Here is a 20395-nt window from a genome sequence, read left to right as displayed (position 1 = left end):
ATCTCCTTCAGAATGGACTGGTTGGATCTCCTTGTAGTCCAACGGACTCTCAAGAGTCTTCTCCAACACCACAGTTCAAACGCATCAATTCTTCGGTGCTCAGCCTTCTTCATAGTCCAACTCTCACATCCATACATGACCACTGGAAAGACCATAGCCTTGACTAGATGGACCTTAGTCGGCAAACTAATCTCTCTGCTTTTGAATATGCTATCTAGGTTGGTCATAACTTTTCTTCCAAGGAGTAAGCATCTTTCAATTTCATGGCTGCAGTCACCATCTGCAGTGATTTTGGAGCCCCCAAAATCAAGTCTGACACTGTTTCCACTGTTTCCCCATCTATTTCCCATGAAGTGATGGGACTGGATGCCAAGATCTTCGTTTTCTGAAGGTTGAGCTTTAAGCCAACTTTTTCACTCTCCTCTTTCACTTTCAAAAGGGGCTTTTTAGCTCCTCTTCACTTTCTGCCATAAGGGTGGTGTCATCTGCATATCTGAGGTTATTGATATTTCTCCCGGCAATCTTGATTCCAGCTTGTGTTTCTTCCAGTCCAGCGTTTCTCATGATGTACTCTGCATAGAAGTTAAATAAGCAGTGTGACAATATACAGCCTTGACGTACTCCTCTTCCTATTTGGAACCAGTCTGTTGTTCCATGTCCAGTTCTAACTGTTGCTTCCTGACCTGCATACAGATTTCTCAAGAGGCAGGTCAGGTGGTCTGGTATTCCCATCTCTCTCAGAATTTTCCACAGTTTATTGTGATCCACGCAGTCAAAGGCTTTGGCATAGTCAATAAAGCAGAAATAGATGTTTTTCTGGAACTCTCTTGCTTTTTCCATGATCCAGCGGATGTTGGCAATTTGATCTCTGGTTCCTCTGCTGGATAACCTTAGGAATAACCTTAGGATAACCTTAGGAATAGAAAATTAAAGACAGCAAAACCGCCTTACCATATCAGCTCCATAAAATCAACACTTTCTGCAAGACATCAAACAAGCAAATGATAAGACAGTCTCTTGGTTAATCAGTCTCAGGGGTGCAAATCACAGGACTTGGTGACTGAAGGAAACGGGTGCAAAGTGAGAGCACCTTGGACTTGGGACTCTGCAGACTGAGGCAGTGTTCCTGCCTGTGAGGCTTGCCTCTCTAGTTAAGCGAGGAATAGGGAACCTTGTTCGTGTTGCTTTCCTGATAGGTAACTCCTAGCTCAGCTGGTAAAGAATCTGCCTGCAATGCAGGAGACTTGGGTTCAATCCCTGGGTTGGGAAGACCTCCTGGAGAGGGGCATGGCAACCCACTCCAGTATTCTTGCCTGGAGAATCCCATGGACAGAGGAGCCTGGTGGGCTACAGTCCCTGGGGTCACAAGAGTCGGACACGACTTAGCGACTAAACCACAGCCAAAAGTCAGATGAAAATAGCCACTTCAGTTGACATTTAGACTTTCTAAAAAGAATCCCTGGATAAAAATGTGTATTTCAGAGAAAGAGTCTGTGTATGTCCCCTAAGAAAAGAATTTTAATTCATACTTTGATATTTCTTTAATCTGCTGCTATGTTTAATCAAATATTTGCATGGCTGGGGTGAAAACTTACATAGGAGTGCCTCACATACGTACAGTATCTGATTCAATGAGGAGAGGTGATTTAAGCATGCTCTCCTGCAAAGGAAGCTTGTATTGGATTAACTCATTCGAGGGTGAAGTAGAGGGCATGGTCATGTCGTCGGTCAGGGTTTCTGGGTTTTCTGGCTACTGCGAAGCTCACTTTACTTGATGACTGTGATCTCAGACAGAGGCTTCTTGTGAGTGAAAGTCCACACAGAGCTATACAATTACCTAGCAAGTTAACAGGTTCATTGCTTTGAGGAAGTAGAAGGTTTTTGTCCCCACAGATTCTTTTGGAAAGCTAAAACCCACAGAAAAAATGGCAAGGATGGCATCATTAGCTTCCGGACATCCCTCAACTAATGCCCCAGTTATTGACTGAGACTCAGTGGCCAGCATCAGGTAGTTCAGCCTTAGAGCTTGAACATTCATTTCCTAAAGTGCTCCACCATCACACCTATGAAAATTTACGTCATTTCAGTATCACACAGCATCTCTGCTTATATTTCTCCAGTCGTCCCCAAAGCATCTGTGACAGCTTTCCCCCCAGTCTACAATGTAACTGAGGTCACACACTGTGGGGTTTTTTAAAGCATTTACACATTGTGTTTTGGTGATGTGTACCTTTCGTCTCTTAGTCCTAGGTAGTTTATTCACCAATAATGAAATCTTCCACCCAGAAGTTTTAGCACCTGCTCCTGATCCTTGCCAGAAATGGGCGCAACATTGGCCTTGCAAAAGTGGCTGCTTAACATCTGATCATTTCCTCTGCATGAGTTGCTATTCTCTCATAAGGAAGTTCATGCTCTCTCACTGTCTCTCTCGTTCTGTATCACTATGGACCCCTGGACATTTGACGGAGAGGTTTAATGTATTAGTATCATTTTTCTTTCTGATGGCCAAATTGTCCCAAATTTGGCAGTGGGACCTCCTGCAAGCTAGATCACATGGCGAGGCTGCGGGGGTGGGGTGGGGGAGGCGTATGTGTTTTACATGACCCTAGTAGTTTTCTTATGGGTCCATTTTATAATGATTTATTTTGGGGTGGCCGTTTTAGGTTCACAGCAAAATTGAGAGGAAGGTGCAGAGAGTTTCCAAACACCCTTTACCCCTACACATGCATAACCTCAACCACTTTCAACGGTTTCCCACCAGAGGATATCTTTGATAAGCCTACCCTGACACATCGTAATCACCTAAGGACCACCGCTTACATTAGGGTTCATTCTTGGTGTTTTACGTTCTGTAGATTTGAACAAATTTATAATAACGTGTCCATTATGGTAGTATCACACACTGTTTTGTTAGTGGTGATACTGTATGGATATTGCCCTGTTTCAGGTGATTTCACTGCCCTGAAAATTGTCTGTGCTCTGCTTGTTCATCTTGGCGCCCCTTTGGCAACCTTTGACCTTTTTACTGTCTCCATAGGTTTTTTATTTTCAGAACATCATATAGTTAGAATCATATAGTATGTAGACATTTCAGATTGGCCTCTTTCACTTAGCAATCTGCAATTCAGTTTCCTCTATGTCTTTTTATGATGACAGCTTATTTCTTCTTACTCCTAAGTAATATTATCTACTCACCTACTAAAAGATATCTTGGATGCTTTCAAGTTTTGGCAATTATAAATCAAGCTGCTATAAACATCCATGTGTAGACTTCTATGAAGGCACACGTTTCCACTCATTTGGGTAAATCCCAAACAAGTAGTGTAATAGCTGGATTGTACAGTAAGAGCATGCTTAGTTTTGTAAGAAACTGCCAAACTGTCTTCTGAAATGGCTGTTCCATTTTGCGTCCCCACTAACAATGAGTGAGAGTTCATTTTGCTCTGCATTGTTGCCAGCGTTTGGTCTTGTCAGTGTTCTGGGTTTTCACCAGTCCTAATAGGTGGCATCTTTTTTTAACCTGCATTTCCCTGATGACGTATTGATGTGCAGCCTCTTTGCTGTGCCTGTTGGCCATCCATATAGGGCTTCCCAGGTGGCGCTGGTGGTAAAGAACCCACCTGCCAATGCAGGAGATGTAAGAGATGTGGGGTCGATCCCTGGTCAGGAAGATCCCCTGGAGGAGGGCCTGGCAAACCTCTCCAGTCTTCCAGCCTGGAGAATCCCGTGGACAGAGGAGCCTGCAGGGCTAGAGCCCATAGGCTCGTAAAGAGTCAGATGTGAGAAGTGACCTAGCCTGTATGCCATCTATATTCCTTCTTTGGTGAGGTGCCTCTTAAGCTCTTTAGCACATTTTAAAAATCAAGTGATGTTTTTCCTGTTAAGTTTTAAGAGTATTGTGTCTATCTGGGAAAGCCTTTTCTCCAGTTCTATGGCTTGTCTGTGTCTTGACTCAGTTTTTGAATACTTTCTAGGTTGCCGGCATAAAAAAATATGTTCTAGGCTCACCTTGATCTTTCCTTGTTCATTTCTGAAAGCAGCCACTTCTCCAAGGGACTCTGAGTCCTTGTAAAGAGCAATCTGGGTACCTGGTGCTCCACAGCAAGAGGGAGGTGCAGATTTGCAGAGTCTGAAGCTAATATACTGAGTTGGCCAAAAGTTTCCTTCCCTTTTTTTTTTTAACTCAAAATGAAAGACACATTTTTCAGTTTCACCAAGAACTTTATTGAACAGTGTATTCATCATTTTGTTCCACGACCTTCTGCCATTTTTCAGGCAACCTCATAATTCCATCTTCCAAAAACTTATCTTTTTGAGCAAACAGTTGTTCCGGGTACCTTCTGCAGTCTTCCAGGAAAATGACATTTTTTCATTAAAAGAGTTTTGCAAAGACTGAAATAGACATCTGAAAGTACAGTGTCTGGTGGGTATGGCAGATGAATCAGAACTTCCCAGCGAAGCTGGTCATCAAAGAAACATGGGGTCTTGCATTATCCTGATGGAGGATTATGCTTTCTCTGTTAACTAATTTCAGACACTTTTCATCGAGAGCAGCTTTCAGTTGGTCTAACTGGGAGCAGTACTTCTTGGAATTAATCATTTGGTTTTCCAGAAGGAGCTTATAATTGAAGACTCCCTTCCAATCCCACTATATACACAATATCATCTTCTTTGGATGAAGACTGGCTTTTGGTGTGGTTGGTGGTTCATTTAGATTGCTCCACAATCTTTTCCTTTTCACATTATTGTACAGTATCCACTTTTCATCACCCATCACAATTTGTTTTAAAAATGGAATGTTTTCTTTCTTTTGTCATATAATTTTATTTATTTTTAAAATTAATTTATTTTAATTGGAGGCTAATTATTTTACAATATTGTGGTGGTTTTTGCCATACATTGACATGAATCCGATACGGGTGTACATGTGTTCCCCTTCCTGAACCCCCCTCCCACCTCCCTCCCCATCCCATCCCTCTGGGTCATCCCAGTGCACTGGCCTGGAGCACCCTGTCTCATGCATCAAACCTGGACTGGTCATCTATTTCACATATGGTGATATACGTGTTTCAGTGCCATTCTCTCAAGTCATCCCACCCTTACCTTCTCCTACAGAGTCCAAAAGTCTGTTCTTTACATCTGTGTCTCTTTAGCTGTCTAGCATATAGGGTCATTGTTACCATCTTTCTAAATTCCATATATATGCATTAATATACTGTATTGGTGTTTTTCTTTCTCACTTACTTCACTCTGTATAATAGGCTTCAGTTTCACCCACCTCATTAGAACTGACTCAAATACGCTCTTTTTTATAGCTGAGTAATACCCCATTGTGTATATGTACCATAGCTTTCTTATCCATTCATCTGCTGATGGACATCTAGGTTGCTTCCATGTCTTGGCTATTATAAACAGTGCTGCGATGAACATTGGGGTACACGTGTCTCTTTCTATTCTGGTTTCCTCGGTGTGTATGCCTAGCAGTGGGATTGCTGAGCCATAAGAGAGTTCTATTTCCAGTTTTTAAGGAATCTCCACACTGTTCTCCATAGTGGCTGTACTAGTTTGCATTCCCACCAACAATGTAAGAGGGTTCCCTTTTTCTCCACACCCTCTCCAGCATTTATTGCTTGTAGACTTTTTGATGACAGCCATTCTGACTGGTGTGAAGTGGTACCTCATTGTGGTTTTGATTTGCATTTCTCTGATGTGAAGAGCTGACTCATTTGAAAAGACCCTGATGCTGGGAAAGATTCAGGGCAGGAGGAGAAGGGGACAACAGAGGATGAGATGGTTGGATGGCATCATGGACTCAAGGGACATGAGTTTGGGTAAACTCTGGGAGTTGGTAATGGACAGGGAGGCCTGGTGTACTGCAGTTCATGGGTTCACAAAGAGTCAGACACGACTGAGTGAACTGAACTGAAGCGATAATGACTGATGTTGAGCATCTTTTCATGTGTTTGTTAGCCATCTGTATGTCTTCTTTGGAGAAATGTCTGTTTAGTTCTTCAGCCCATTTTTTGATTGGGTCGTTTATTTTTCTAGAATTGAGCTGCATGAGCTTCTTTTATATTTTGGAGATTAATTCTTTGTCAGTTGCTTCATTTGCTATAACTTTCTCCCATTCTGAAGGCTGCCTGTTCAACTTGCTTATAGTTTAATTAGGTCCCATTTATTTATTTTTGCTTTTGTTTCCATTACTGTAGGAGGTGAGTCATAGAAGACCTTGCTGTGATTTATGTCTGAGAGTGTTCTGCCTATGTTTTCCTCTAGGGGTTTTATAGTTTCCAGTCTTACATTTAGATCTTTAATCCATAAAAATGGAATGTTTTCTTTATGTTTACATAGAGAAATAAGAGTCAATAAGGTTTTTTTCCTCTTAATTTGTGTGGAATGCAAACATCACAGAGATAAATATAACCAGTTCAGTTCAGTCGCTCAGTCGTGTCCAACTCTTTGTGACCCCATGAATCACAGCACGCCAGGCCTCCCTGTCCATCACCAACTCCCGGAGTTCGCTCAGACTCACATCCATCGAGTCCGTGATGGCATCCAGCCATCTCATCCTCGGTCGTCCCCTTCTCTTCCTGCCCCCAATCCCTCCCAGCATCACAGTCTTTTCCAATGAGTCAACTCTTCCCATGAGGTGGCCAAAGTACTGGAGTTTCAGCTTTAGCATCATTCCTTCCAAAGAAATCCCAGGACTGATATCCTTCAGAATGGACTGGTTGGATCTCCTTGCAGTCCAAGGGACTTTCAAGAGTCTTCTCCAACACCACAGTTCAAAAGCATCAATTTTTCGGTGCTCAGCCTTCTTCACAGTCCAACTCTCACATCCATACATGACCACAGGAAAAACCATAGCCTTGACTAGACGGACCTTAGTCGGCAAAGTAATGCCTCTGCTTTTGAATATACTATCTAAATTGGTCATAACTTTTCTTCCAAGGAGTAAGCATCTTTCAATTTCATGGCTGCAGTCACCATATGCAGTGATTTTGGAGCTCAGAAAAATAAAGTCTGCCACTGTTTGCACTGTTTCCCCATCTATTTCCCATGAAGTGATGGGACCAGATGCCATGATCTTCGTTTTCTGAAGGTTGAGCTTTAAGCCAGCTTTTTCACTCTCCTCTTTCACTTTCATCACGAGGCTTTTTAGCTCCTCTTCACTTTCTGCCATAAGGCTGGTGTCATCTTTGATTCCAGCTTGCGTTTCTTTCAGTCCAGCATTTCTCATGATGTACTCTGCATATAAGTTAAATAAGCAGGGTGACAATATACAGCCCTGATGTACTCCTTTTCCTATTTGGAACCAGTCTGTTGTTCCATGTCCAGTTCTAACTGTTGCTTCCTGACCGGCATACAGATTTCTCAAGGGGCAGGTCAGGTGGTCTGGTATTCCCATCTCTTTCAGAATTTTCCACAGTTTATGTGATCCACACAGTCAAAGGCTTTGGCATAGTCAATAAAGCAGAAATAGATGTTTTTCTGGAACTCTCTTGCTTTTTTAATGATCCAGCAGATGTTGGCAATTTGATCTCTGGTTCCTCCGCCTTTTCTAAAACCAGCTTGAACATCAGGAAGTTCATGGTTCACGTATTGCTGAAGCCTGGCTTGGAGAATTTTGAGCATTACTTTACTAGCATGTGAGATGAGTGCAATTGTGCGGTAGTTTGATCATTCTTTGGCATTGCCTTTCTTTGGGATTGGAATGAAAACTGACCTTTTCCAGTCCTGTGGCCACTGCTGAGTTTTCCAAACTTGCTGGCATATTGAGTACAGCACTTTCACAGCATCATCTTTCAGGATTTGAAACAGCTCAACTGGAATTCCATCAACTCCACTAGCTTTGTTTGTAGTGATGCTTTCTAAGGCCCACTTGACTTCACATTCCAAGATGTCTGGCTCTAGATTAGTGATCACATCATCATGATTATCTGGGTCATGAAGCTCTTTTTTGTACAGTTCTTCTGTGTATTCTTGCCACCTCTTCTTAATATCTTCTGCTTCTGTTAGGTCCAGACCATTTCTGTCCTTTATCGAGCCCATCTTTGCATGAAATGTTCCCTTGGTATCTCTAATTTTCTTGAAGGGATCTCTAGTCTTTCCCATTCTGCTCTTTTCCTCTATTTCTTTGCATTGATCACTGAAGAAGGCAAGCTGGTGCAAATGATATTCAACACTTGATTTGGATATTTTGAGTATGTTGGCTATCTCCTGCATAGTATAATGTTGATTGTTTTCAACTAATGTCTGATTTGATCACTATCAACTTCAACAGGTCTAGCTGACCCACCAGTGAGAAATCTCCAGCAGAAAACTTCGCAAACCACTTTTGACATGTTTTATCAGTCACAGCACCTTCTCCATACACTGCAGAAATCTTTCTTAAAATTTTTGGTTGCATTTTTATCTTTCTTGAAATAATGAAGCATAATATGCTAAAAATGTTACATTTTTCTTCCATCTTCAACATTAATGGCTACAGAAACATTCACCAATTTTTTATAATGTATGTTGACACAGTATTTAACTTATATGCAGTATTTAACTTATATGCAGAGTACATCATGAGAAACACTGGACTGGAAGAAACACAAGCTGGAATCAAGATTGCCGGGAGAAATATCAATAACCTCAGATATGCAGATGACACCATCCTTATGGCAGAAAGTGAAGAGGAACTAAAAAGCCTCTTGATGAAAATGAAAGAGGAGAGTGAAAAGTTGGGTTAAAGCTCAACATTCAGAAAACAAAGATCATGGCATCTGGTCCCATCACTTCATGGGAAATAGATGGGGAAACAGTGCAAACAGTGGCAGACTTTATTTTGGGGGGCTCCAAAATCACTGCAGATGGTGATTGCAGCCATGAAATTAAAAGACGCTTATTCTTTGGAAGAAAAGTTATGAATAACCTAGATAGTATATTCAAAAGCAGAGACATTACTTTGCCGACTAAGGTCCGTCTAGTCAAGGCTATGGTTTTTCCTGTGGTCATGTATGGACGTGAGAGTTGGAATGTGAAGAAGGCTGAGTGCTGAAGAATTGATGCTTTTGAACTGTGGTGTTGGAGAAGACTGTTGAGAATCCCTTGGACTGCAAGGAGATCCAACCAGTCCATTCTGAAGGAGATCAGTCCTGGGATTTCTTTGGAAGGAATGATGCTAAAGCTGAAGCTCCAGTACTTTGGCCACCTCATGGGAAGAGTTGACTCATTGGAAAAGACTCTGATGCTGGGAGGGATTGGGGGCAGGAGGAGAAGGGGACGACCGAGGATGAGATGGCTGGATGGCATCACCTGCTCGATGGACGTGAGTCTGAGTGAACTCCGGGAGATGGTGATGGACAGGGAGGCCTGACTTGCTGCGATTCACGGGGTCGCAAAGAGTTGGACACGACTGAGCGACTGAGCTGAACTGAACTGAACTGAACTGACACAGTACAACTTACAAAATTGTTTCAAATGAAGTTAAAGACAGCTAAATGGTACGATATGAAGTGCTGTAAATGAAGTTGAAGACAACCAAGTGCTACTACAGCCATCTTATGAAAAAACGTGAATGAACCTTTAAGCCAACGCAATAATTTTCAAAACTGTCTTTTTTAAAAAGAGGGATGCAAAGTTGCAAATATAAAATCAAGCATTGAGACTTACAAGAGGTCCATCCACGATGAGCTATAAAGTTTGTTTCCTTAGCTTCCCTGGCATTGTGGGTATTATTGCTTTCAGAGTCAGTGAACAGAATATTCAAATCCAGTTCCACAGTGTTCATCTTCGCTTTTGCATTTCACATTTGTATTAGCCAGAATGAAAGTCAGTGTGTAAAACAATATATTTACTCATTAGTCTTAACATAAGAAGTATACACAAAAATGATTTCTCAGTCACAACACTAACAGTATTATCAAAATTAAATCTGGCAGTAAAGTTCAAGACTGTTTTGTTGTTCTTCTTAATATGTAATATATTCTACTAAGGATATACAACCAGAGTACTCTATTCAAAACATACTTTTTTTTTCTGTGTTATTACAGTATCTCATTAATATACAGTTAAGTTCATTAGTTTCTGCCAAAATTCAATTTTAGGTTTTGTTTTTTATGTTTATTTTTTCTGAAAATATAAAACACTTATGACTAGAAAGTTAAAAAGATGTACTGAGAAATCTCACTCTCATCCCTATACCTACACTCCATCCTCAGCCATCGCTATATGGAACAGTTTTTGGTAATTTGTAGTTTATCCTTTTTTTTTTTTTCAGAAAATCTGCAAATATGTATGTGTGGGTGCATGCTCAGTCTTTCAGTCCTATAGGAGTCTTTGCAGCCCCGTGGACTGTAGCTCCCTAGGTGCCTCTGTCCCTGGAGTTTCCCAGGCGAGAATACTGAAGCAAGCTGCCATTTCCTTCTCCAGGGGATCTTCCTGACCCAGGGACTGAACCCATGTCTCCTGAGTCTCCTGCACTGGCAGGTGGATTCTATAACACTGAGCCACCTGGGAAGCCCATGATTATTTTAGTATCATTTACTAAAGAAGGAAAATACAATAGTTTTATATATGTTTGTGTTAAAGTGAAAGTCACTCAGTCATGTCCACCTCTTTGCGACCCCATGGACTATATAGTCCATGGAATTCTCCAGGCCAGAATACTGGAGTGGGTAGCCTTTCCCTTCTTCAGGGGATCTCCCAACCCAGGGATCAAATCCTGGCCTCCTGCATTGCAGGCAGATTTTTTACCAGCTGAGCCACCAGGGAAGCCCAAGAATACTGGAGTGGGGTGCCTGTCCCTTCTCCAGGGGATCTTCCCCACCCATGGAAGCCCTGATAGCTCAGTTGGTAAAGTAGTTAATGCTAAAAACTTTAGAAGATTAACCATCTATCATCCAGGAGATAGTTGTGAGAATACTATTCCCTAAGCTACAGATGAAATGGTTGGATAATATCACCAACTCGATGGACATGAGTTTGAGTGAACTCCGGGAGTTGGTGATGGACAGGGAGGCCTGGTGTGCTGCAATTCATGGGGTCGCAAAGAGTCAGACACGACTCAGTGACTGAACTGAACTGAACTGAACTGAAGCTACAGATAACCAAGGTATGAGCTTATGAGTGTGATAAGCCCCTTATTTTCCCACTTGATAGTGATCCAGAATGAAAGGGAAGGCTTGAAGATGCATCAACCACTGATATTTTTAAAAGGCAAAAGGCAGGCCAGCTGTCATTTCCACGTAACGTGTCCTCACCCAGAAGTTCTGCTGATAGTACTTTCCTGGTCTTGACAGGGCTTTTAGACCGGTCCATAAACAGTGGTGTCACCCCGTACAAATCTAAGGTTGACAGCGTGGCAAGACACGGCCAGTCCCACGCATGACCACGACCTACAAATGGTCGACAGAAAGGTCAACATGCTCCGTGACATACTCCTTCCCATCACTTCCTTTCAGTATGACTCCCAACCTAAACCAGATAGTCTGAAATTCTTACTTTTCTTTTCTTAAAAAATAAGAAAATGTAGCATTCTACATACATTCTTTTGCACCTTTGCTTTTTTTTCCCTCTTCATTTTTCCCCCCACTGGATCTGTCCCAGGACTCATCCTGTCTCTGTTCGTGGAGATCTTCTTCATTCTTTTCAACTATTGGCAGTAGCTGATTGTGCGGATGCTCTACGGATTATCTAACCAGTTTCTGTAAACGGTAGTCTGATTCCAATAGTTAGCTTGCTGTTTTGGAAAACTGGATAGAGTACACAATAAATTCAAGCCAGAGGACACTGTGAACCTAAGCAGTGAAATGAACAATTTGGGAAGGATTCAAAGCCCACTAATTGGAACTTCTTTAACAATTTTGGTCCATTCATTTATTTATTCATTCGTCCAAGGATTATCCTTGAGCACTAGGAACTGACCAGACCATCATTAACCTTGAAGTGCTAAGTCATCTGAGTTGCTGGAAATGGGGACACCAAGCTCCTTACAGAGAGGCTCCTTGAGTTTATAAAATATGAGACAGTTGATCTGAGACAAGGACGCCATGAGAAGGTGGCTTATGGAGTTTTGAGCTTTCACAATCTCCTTCAGCGCATTCATAATATATCCCCAACTACATCTATAGACTTAGTGCAGACTTAGGGCACTTAGCTAAGTGACCCAGATTTAACTTTGCAAGACAACATTCTTAAATAAGTTTAAGATACTTATATGTATCTTACACATGTATATGTTATAAGTACTTTTATATCTTATATACACCCATGTATGTGTGCTAAGTCGCTTCAGTTGGGTCTGACTCTGTGCGACCCTGTGGGATCGCAGGCTGTAGCCCCTGTAGCCCACCAGGCTCCTCTGTCCAAGGGACTCTCCAGGCAAGAAGACTGAAGTAGGTTGTCATCCCCTCCTCCAGGGGATCTTCCTGACCTGGGGACTGAATCTACATCTCTTACATCTCCTGCACGGGCAGGCGGGTTCTTTACCACAAGCACCACCTGGGAAGCCCCATGAAAGTGAAAAGTAGAAGTGAAGTCGCTCAGTCAGGTCCCACTTCTTGTAACCCCATGGACTGTAACCTACCAGGCTCCTCCGTCCATGGGATTCTCCAGGCAAGAACACTGGAGTGGTTTGCCATTTCCTTCTCCAGATCTTCCTGACCCAGGGATTAAACCTGGGTCTTCTGCATTGTAAGCAGATGCTTTACCGTCTGAACCATCAGGGAAGTCCCTATATGTACCCATATATGTGTAAATAAATATATATGTGAATATTGTCTTCTGTGGTGAAAAATAAATATCGATTAGACCTTATTCTTAAAAGTTTGGTTCCTATTATATTATTGGCATAAATGAATCCAGTTATGCCATAGAATGTGGAGTATGAAAGCCTTGGCCTTCTCCTAGGTGCAAAAGAAGCATTGTTTATTGTGTTTAATTGCATTCTCTTCTATTCTGTTGCATTCTAACATCATTAAGATCTATACAAGCAGAAGGAGCTACTGGCTCCTGTAGAGCATTTACATCAAGTCCAGAGAACAGTTCAAATCCATCCTTAGTTAGTGGCCCCTGAACAATGAGTGGTTGCCTAAAGCTGGACGGACCTCTGGGACTTGCAATCACCACATTATGCAGCAGCCACGTGGGCGGCAAGAGAAAATGGAAGATTTTCAGTCATTCTTTCAGTCTCTTATGCAAGTGAGTGAGTGACAGTCGCTCAGTCGTGTCCCACTCTTTCTGACCCCATGGACTACATACACAGTCCACGGAATTCTCCAGGCCAGAACACTGGAGCAGGTAGCCTGTCCCTGCTCCAGGGGATCTTCCCAACTCAGGGATGGACCCCAGATCCCCCTTACCAGCTGAGCCACAAGGAAATTCCAAGAACACTGGAGCGGGTAGCCTGTCCCTTCTCCAGGGGATCTTCCCAACTCAGGGATGGAGCCCAGATCCCCCTTACCAGCTGAGCCACAAGGAAATTCCAAGAACACTGGAGCGGGTAGCCTGTCCCTGCTCCAGGGGATCTTCCCGACCCAGGAATCGATCCAGTGTCTCCTGCACTGCAGGCAGCTTCTTTACCAGCTGAGCCATCAGGGTCTATGCAAGGGTCCTGCCAATTAGGGGAGGTAATTAGGGGAGGGAAGGCTCAGATGGTAAAGCGTCAGCTTGCAGTGCGGGAGACCAGGGTTCGATCCCTGGTTCGGGAAGATCCACTGGAGAAGGGAAGGCTACCCACTCCAGTATTCTGGCCTGGAAAATTCCATGGAGGGAGGAGCCTGGCGGGCTACAGTCCATGGGGTCGCAAAGAGTCGGACAAGACTGAGACAATTCACTGGTTCATGCCAATTAAGAAGCTCTTTGCACAAATCTGTTCATAAACTACACTACATTTAAACATTAAATGAAACTCTGTTAAACAGCCAGGGGGCTCCCGGGTCCCCGACGGCCCTGGGGCAGCCCTTCCCCTCCAGCAGGACCCCTGCTCAGAAGCAGCCCCCAGGGCCGCCTTCCCCTCCTCCCACCCGGTCTCTCCGTCTGCAGCCCCTGCCTCCCCGCCGAGACCAGTCTCTCCCCCTGGATCAAACCGACCGGACGGGCCCCGCGCCCCGCGCCCGGCCGCGGCCCCAGGGCGCCCCCAGCTGCACCCCGACACCGCCCCGGGGCGGGCGGAGCAGGGCCGGGCAGAGGAGGGCGGGCGGGGCCGCGGGCCCTGGAGCAGGGCCGCCCGCCGCTGGCTCCGCCGCGAGGGGCCATGTCGGGGTTCAGCTGGGGCTACGGCGAGCGCGACGGTGAGCGCCGCGCGGGCCGGGGGGCGGGCGGGGGTCCGCGCGCCGGGGGGCTTCTGGGGTCCTCCTTGGAGACAGCGGCGCTCCGCGGAGCCCTGCGGGGGCGCTGAGCGCCTTGCAGACGGGGACAGCGCGCGAGGGGCTGAGCGCCGTGCAGACTCGGACAGCGCCGGGGGCTGCAGGGGGCTGAGCGCCGTGTAGACGCGAACAGCCCCGGGGCGCTGCGCGGGGCTGAGCGCCGTGTAGACGCGGACAGCGCCGGGGGCTGCAGGGGGCTGAGCGCCGTGTAGACGCGAACAGCCCCGGGGCGCTGCGCGGGGCTGAGCGCCGTGTAGACGCGGACAGCGCGCGGGGTGAGGGGCTGAGCGCCGTGTAGACGCGGACAGCGCCGGGGGCTGCAGGGGGCTGAGCGCCGTGTAGACGCGGACAGCGCCGGGGGCTGCAGGGGGCTGAGCGCCGTGTAGACGCGGACAGCGCGCGGGGTGAGGGGCTGAGCGCCGTGTAGACGCGGACAGCGCCGGGGCGCTGCGAGTGGCTGAGAGCTGTGTAGACGCGGACAGCGCGCGGGGTGAGGGCCTGAGCGCCGTGTAGACGCGGACAGCGCCGGGGGTGACCCCGGTCCACACACCCCGGCCCCCCACCTTCAGACGCGTCTGCTCCCTGGCGTTCGACCAGCCGAGAGCTGCCCCCAGCAGTAACCAGCGACCCGTCAAAGGCTCGCAGATCAGTTCACAGATCTGACGGCAGACTTCTATGAGCTGAGGGCAAGCTTGCTTTTTTAGTCCCTTAAGCTCTTTATTCATTTAGGGGGGGCAAATCGTGGACAATATGTGACAATATCCTTAAGAAATTTTAATGACTTGAATCGCAACACTGAGATTTAAGTTGTCTTCCTGGCCACCAATGGCCAGCAAGTTTCTTAATAGCTGTTACTATTAAATGTTCCCCCAGCAACCTGCAGTTGGTTGCTTGGAATGGCTGATTTTAGCAAGATTTTAGGTTCTTTTTGAGAAGCGAAGTTATATTTTAAACTACTTCTCCACGCTTTTTCTTTCTCCTTCCACACTCAATCTTGCAGAGACTGGCAGTTAGCAACGGATCATTGATATTTTAAGGCGTTGGTCAAAACATGTTTATTGATGGGAGCAACAGTAAATAATATGTATACTTTTCTTCTTGTATAGTCTAAGTTATCAAAAGTAAACTATTTTTTCTTACTTTTACATTAAACTGATTATTTCAAATAGCCATTATGTGCAAAGGGACTCCAAGAAAGTCTTACTCTCAATATTAGATCTGTGAATAATAATAGTAACAATACTTTCCTTGGATCAACATGCATGTTATTGAGCAGTATTGTACACTTAGTTTTATAGAAAGCTTAATTTCACAAAGAAACAGAAGAGTTTCATTTCTAATTGTAGCATTTTTGAGACTATGATAAACTTGCCAGTTGAAAAATGGCAGCAAGTGAAAGAGTTTTAATAATGAAAAGTATTATATGGGTGGATTTCTCTTTGATTGAGACTAGTTATAATCTTACATTTTGCTAATCTTCAATTTATGTTTGGGAAAATTGAAATTTCTTTTAATTCCCCTCCGCTGGAATAATTTTTGTTGTTATTTAATACTTGTGTGGCTGCATGCTCAGTCCTGTCCAACTGTTTGCAACTCCAGGGACTGTGGCCCACCAGGCTCCTCTGTCTATGGGATTTTCCAGGCAACAATACTGGAGTGGGTTGCCATTTCCTACTTCAGGGGATCTTCCCTATTTAATAGTTTCTCGGTACTAACAGTGCCCTGACTATGATTAGGAAGGAAAAGGGTATTTTCAATCAATGAATATTGATTACTCTTTATTAATTTAGATTAGAAAATATTCGTTCCAGTGAAGTACATCTGAAGTTTTAAAAATCCATCTTAGAAATATGTGAGGGAGATTAAGAGGTACAAACTTCCAGTTACAAAATAAATGACTCATGAGGATGAAATGTACAGAGTGGGGAATGTGGTAGAACATTATGTCATACTTTTGTGTGCTGAGAGATGGTAATTAGACTTACGGCGGTCCTTTTGAAGTGTATAAAAACATCAAATCACTGTGTTGTGCACTAGGTACTAACATCGTGTTGTAGATAAATTATGCTTCAGAAACAAACAAGCATATAGAGAAAGAGACCAGATTTACAGTTGTTACCAGAGTGAGTTGGGGAGGGGAGGGAACGGGATGAAGGTGGTCACTCCAGTTATAAAATAACAGTGCTGAGGATTTAACGCACAACATGATGCATATAGGTAACATTGCTGTATGTTATGTAGAAAAGTTAAGAGAGTCTTAGTTCTCATCACAGTGAAGAAGTATTTTGTCTGTTCTTTAATTCTGTATGGATATGAGGTGATTGATGTTCACGAAACTCGTGGTAATCATATCATGGGTTATGTATTGTAAGTCAAACTGTTACGCTGTACACCTTAAACTTACATAGTGCTGCATGTCAATTACATCTCAATAAAACTGGAGGAAAAAATTAAAAATTGAAAGCATAAAAGAAAGATCCTTCTTAGAAAAGCCATTAACAAGGAATTATTTTATATTTCTGCTAAGAATTGTAGGGCTGTTCCCTGCTTTTGACTTCCCAGTGGCTCAGACAGTAAAGAATCCACCCGCAATGTAGGAGACCCAGGTTCGATCCCTGGGTCAGGAAGATCCTCTGGAGAAGGAAATGAAACTCCAGGATTCTTGCCTGGGAGATCCCAGGGATAAAGATGCCTGTTGGGCCACAGTCCATGGATTTGCAAAGAGTTGGATACTACTGGCTAACACTCCCTGATTTTAGATTCAATAGCTTTCTGAGGACCACGCCTATAAGTAGATCAACTTTGGCAAAATCCTATTAATGTGTTGTTTCCTGACTGGGCAAGTTCTGTTCCTTGTTTTCAGTTTAGACTGGCAAGAGCAGTGAATGAGGAGATTAAAGGAAATAAACTGGGAATAGTAGCAATGATAAAATGGAACATCAAAAGGGGAGGCATTGGAAGGTGCCACAGCCTTCACAGACGACTTATAACTTCTCCCATGAACCTTTGATGATTTTACTAGTTAGGTTTAGGAAATGTGACAGTCATTGAAAACTACGTATCTCCACGGGTCTTCGAAAGTTCCTGAATCAATGAAAGAACTACCGTGTATCTCTACACCTGTGTTTAGATGAGTTTTAAAGTTGCATGTTATGGAGAATTTATAAAAGAAGAAGGGGCATTTTTAAGAGGCAGGGAAATGAACATACCATTGTGTTTAATAGATAATATTGACTGATGCAAAGTGATATTATTTTTATTTTATTTTGGTTTGCCTGTTTTAAAAAGTAGTTCTGGCTATAAAGAACTGGAAATAGAAGCATAAAGGGATTAAGAGTAGAAAGAAACTCTTTCCTAATTAGAAAAATAGTTAACAACATACGACGACACACGTGTGTATTTGAAGTCGGATTCTCAATAGGTTAATGCATACTTGTGGGCAGTGAAATAGAACATTTTTTTTTCACACTGGAAAAGGACTGGCTAGAAAGGTGAATTACAGTACTTAGTAAGTAAGGAAATGTAGTACCTTTCCTGGAGAAGGCGATGGCACCCACTCCAGTGCTCTTGCCTGGAAAATCCCATGGGCGGAGGAGCCTGGTGGGCTGTAGTCCATGTGGTCACTAAGAGTTGGACACGACTGAAGCCACCTAGCAGCAGCAGCAGCAGCAGTAACTTCCTGTAATAAGATGTAACCAAAGAATTTTGGTTTTCAAGTTGCTTCCAAGTCCAAAGTGTATGATTCATAAGAGAACAATGTCTAAGTTATGTGTGTGGTATGGATTCATGTTCTGACTTTTTGCACCTGATGCATGTATGAAGTGAGGAATATATACTGTCTCCTTCACAAAGATGAATAAGAAGGAACATTGATTTAGAGACTGAAGCTATTGATAACTCTGATATATTTGTACTTCTTGAAATTTCATTCTAAATCTCATCTTTAAAAAAAATATTTCTTGTTGTCAGTAGCAAATGCTGAATTCATTGTCATGCTGTGTCATTTTAGTAAGTACTTGAGTTTTAGAAAAATCAAGTAAGTTGCTTAGTGAGCAGGGAAAAGCTCAGTCAGCAGCCTTCTCTACTGGCCTGGTAGAGGTTGTGCGGATTGCAGGCAGAGAAGAGAAGGTGAGAAGAACCTCTAGCCTGTAAAGTCTGCAGGCTAGCTTGGAGCTTATTTGAAGTTGTGTCTTGCTGTTGATTTTAAGAGGCGGAGCTTGAATGAATCTCCCAGAGACATGATGAGGCTGGACAAGGGAATTGCCAGTTTATTGGTTCACCTCAATTTACCAAACATGCTTAATTTGGGAATTTAATGCAAGTTTTACTATAAATGCAGGACTGGGATGACAGTTGTTCCTTGGGTGGGAACTCAAATGTAGTATTGGCAAAACAACCGTGGAAGGACCTTCTGGAATATAGAAAGAGAAATAAATTGCTACTTGATTCTATTGCAGAAAACCAACCATATTACATTTCCTGATATGGTGGAGTCATTTTACATGGATTATGCTATGTGAAAATTTTATATACTTCTTTAGTTTGTCTGTTGCATATTATTTACAGGAAATTAAATTGAGGCCTGGGTGATACCCAGGGATACAGTGAATGAAGAAAAGTGGGAAGAACACTTGAAAGGACGACACCCTTTCCTCACTAGACCACTTTCTCCGCGACGTTAGCTCCTTTAGCTCATGAGCCTGACCTGTGCCACAGTTGGTTCTTGGAGCTGAGCCTGAGTCTCGTTGTTTTCAGTGATGAACTCTGCCGTTTTTTTTTTTTTTTTTTAGTTTGGTAGAAGGCATTTGCAAAGTACTTTATGAAACTTACATATTCCTTTGTCAACAAGGGTGAGTTTAATTCTGAAGATGAATTCAGTCGAACCAAGAGGTTTGCATACTATCACTTGGTCTTGTAAAACGGAGCAAAACAGTCAGATGTTAAAGTCCTGAAGGTAAAGGTCGTTTTTTACTCATCTGCGTGTTTTCGTCAAAGTCAAGTACAGCACATGGTACTCAACAGGCCTTTGGTTGAACGAAATAACTTACTGTTTCTTTTGTGCTTGGTCCTGTGTATTGAAGGTCCTGTTCATTGGAATGAATTTTTCCCTATTGCTGATGGGGATCAACAATCTCCGATTGAGATTAAAACCAAAGAAGTGAGGTATGATTCTTCCCTCCGACCTCTTGGTATCAAGTACGACGCCAGCTCAGCTAAAATCATCAGTAACAGCGGCCACTCCTTCAACGTTGACTTTGATGACACGGACGACAAATCAGGTTGGCTCTACCTTTTTTTTTTTTTTTTTGGTTGGGGGTGAGGAGCTTGAATGATTGGATGGCACATTCTTCTTCTCTTTTAAAAAATTTCTTTATTTTTAATTGAAGGATAATTGCTTTACAGGATTGTGTTGGGTTTTGCCAAACATCAGCATGAATCAGTGGATGGCTCATGCTTATCTTCCACATTTGAAACACTTGTGTGTTCCTTGTTAGTACTCTGCTAGAACTTGTGATAAAGTTGTGTTTGATTAGTTCACAGGATAAGGTCTTTCACACTGCGAATAAATAATGGGCCAACCAGAAAAAAAAAAAAACACCACAAAACTAGTGTATTTGTTAACTGAATGAAGTAGAAAAGAGCGTTTCCTGAAAATGAACATTTAATCCTCCTTCAAGTATACTTCTTGCCCAAAGAATAGATGATACCAAGTTTAAAAGTAGATGAAAGAGAAAATTAGAGAGAATCATATTTTGGAATACCTTAAAGGTATCTGACAATTTTTTTTTAATTTTTAGTGTAACACTAGGATGATGCTGTATTTATTAATGAAAAATTGTTAGATTATAAAAATCCTTATTTAGAAGTCTTCATGCATTCGTTATTTTGGCCTTGCCACTTGACTCGAGGAATCTTAGTTCCCCAACCAGGGATCATACCCAGGCCCTCTGCAGTGGAAGCATGGAGTCCTAACCACTGGACTACCAGGGAGTCCCCCATTTATTCATTAAGCTTAGATTTAGATAAGTAATAATGTCTTC

At 43.2% G+C, this 20395-nt stretch overlaps 1 protein-coding gene across 4 annotated transcripts in view; it reads left to right on the top strand.

Annotated features, from left to right (window-relative positions):
• The first annotated feature begins 13910 nt into the window (after positions 1-13910).
• CA13 (carbonic anhydrase 13) overlaps positions 13911-20395 on the top strand; it is a 42716-nt gene continuing 36231 nt past the window's right edge. Inside the window, exons 1-2 of one of the 4 annotated variants that reach the window (XM_069601213.1) lie at positions 13911-14279; positions 19436-19633. In XM_069601213.1, coding sequence (XP_069457314.1) covers positions 14243-14279; positions 19436-19633 — 235 coding nt within the window. In that variant the 5' untranslated portion in view covers positions 13911-14242. The remainder of the gene's footprint in view (positions 14280-19435; positions 19634-20395) is intronic. The other 3 variants (XM_069601212.1, XM_069601215.1, XM_069601214.1) reach the window with 3 other exon arrangements.

Source organism: Ovis canadensis, chromosome 9 (genome assembly GCF_042477335.2).
Source record: "Ovis canadensis isolate MfBH-ARS-UI-01 breed Bighorn chromosome 9, ARS-UI_OviCan_v2, whole genome shotgun sequence".
Lineage (NCBI taxonomy): Eukaryota > Metazoa > Chordata > Mammalia > Artiodactyla > Bovidae > Ovis > Ovis canadensis.
Note: the sequence above shows the minus strand (reverse complement) of the source record. Positions and strands in the feature narration are given on the sequence as shown.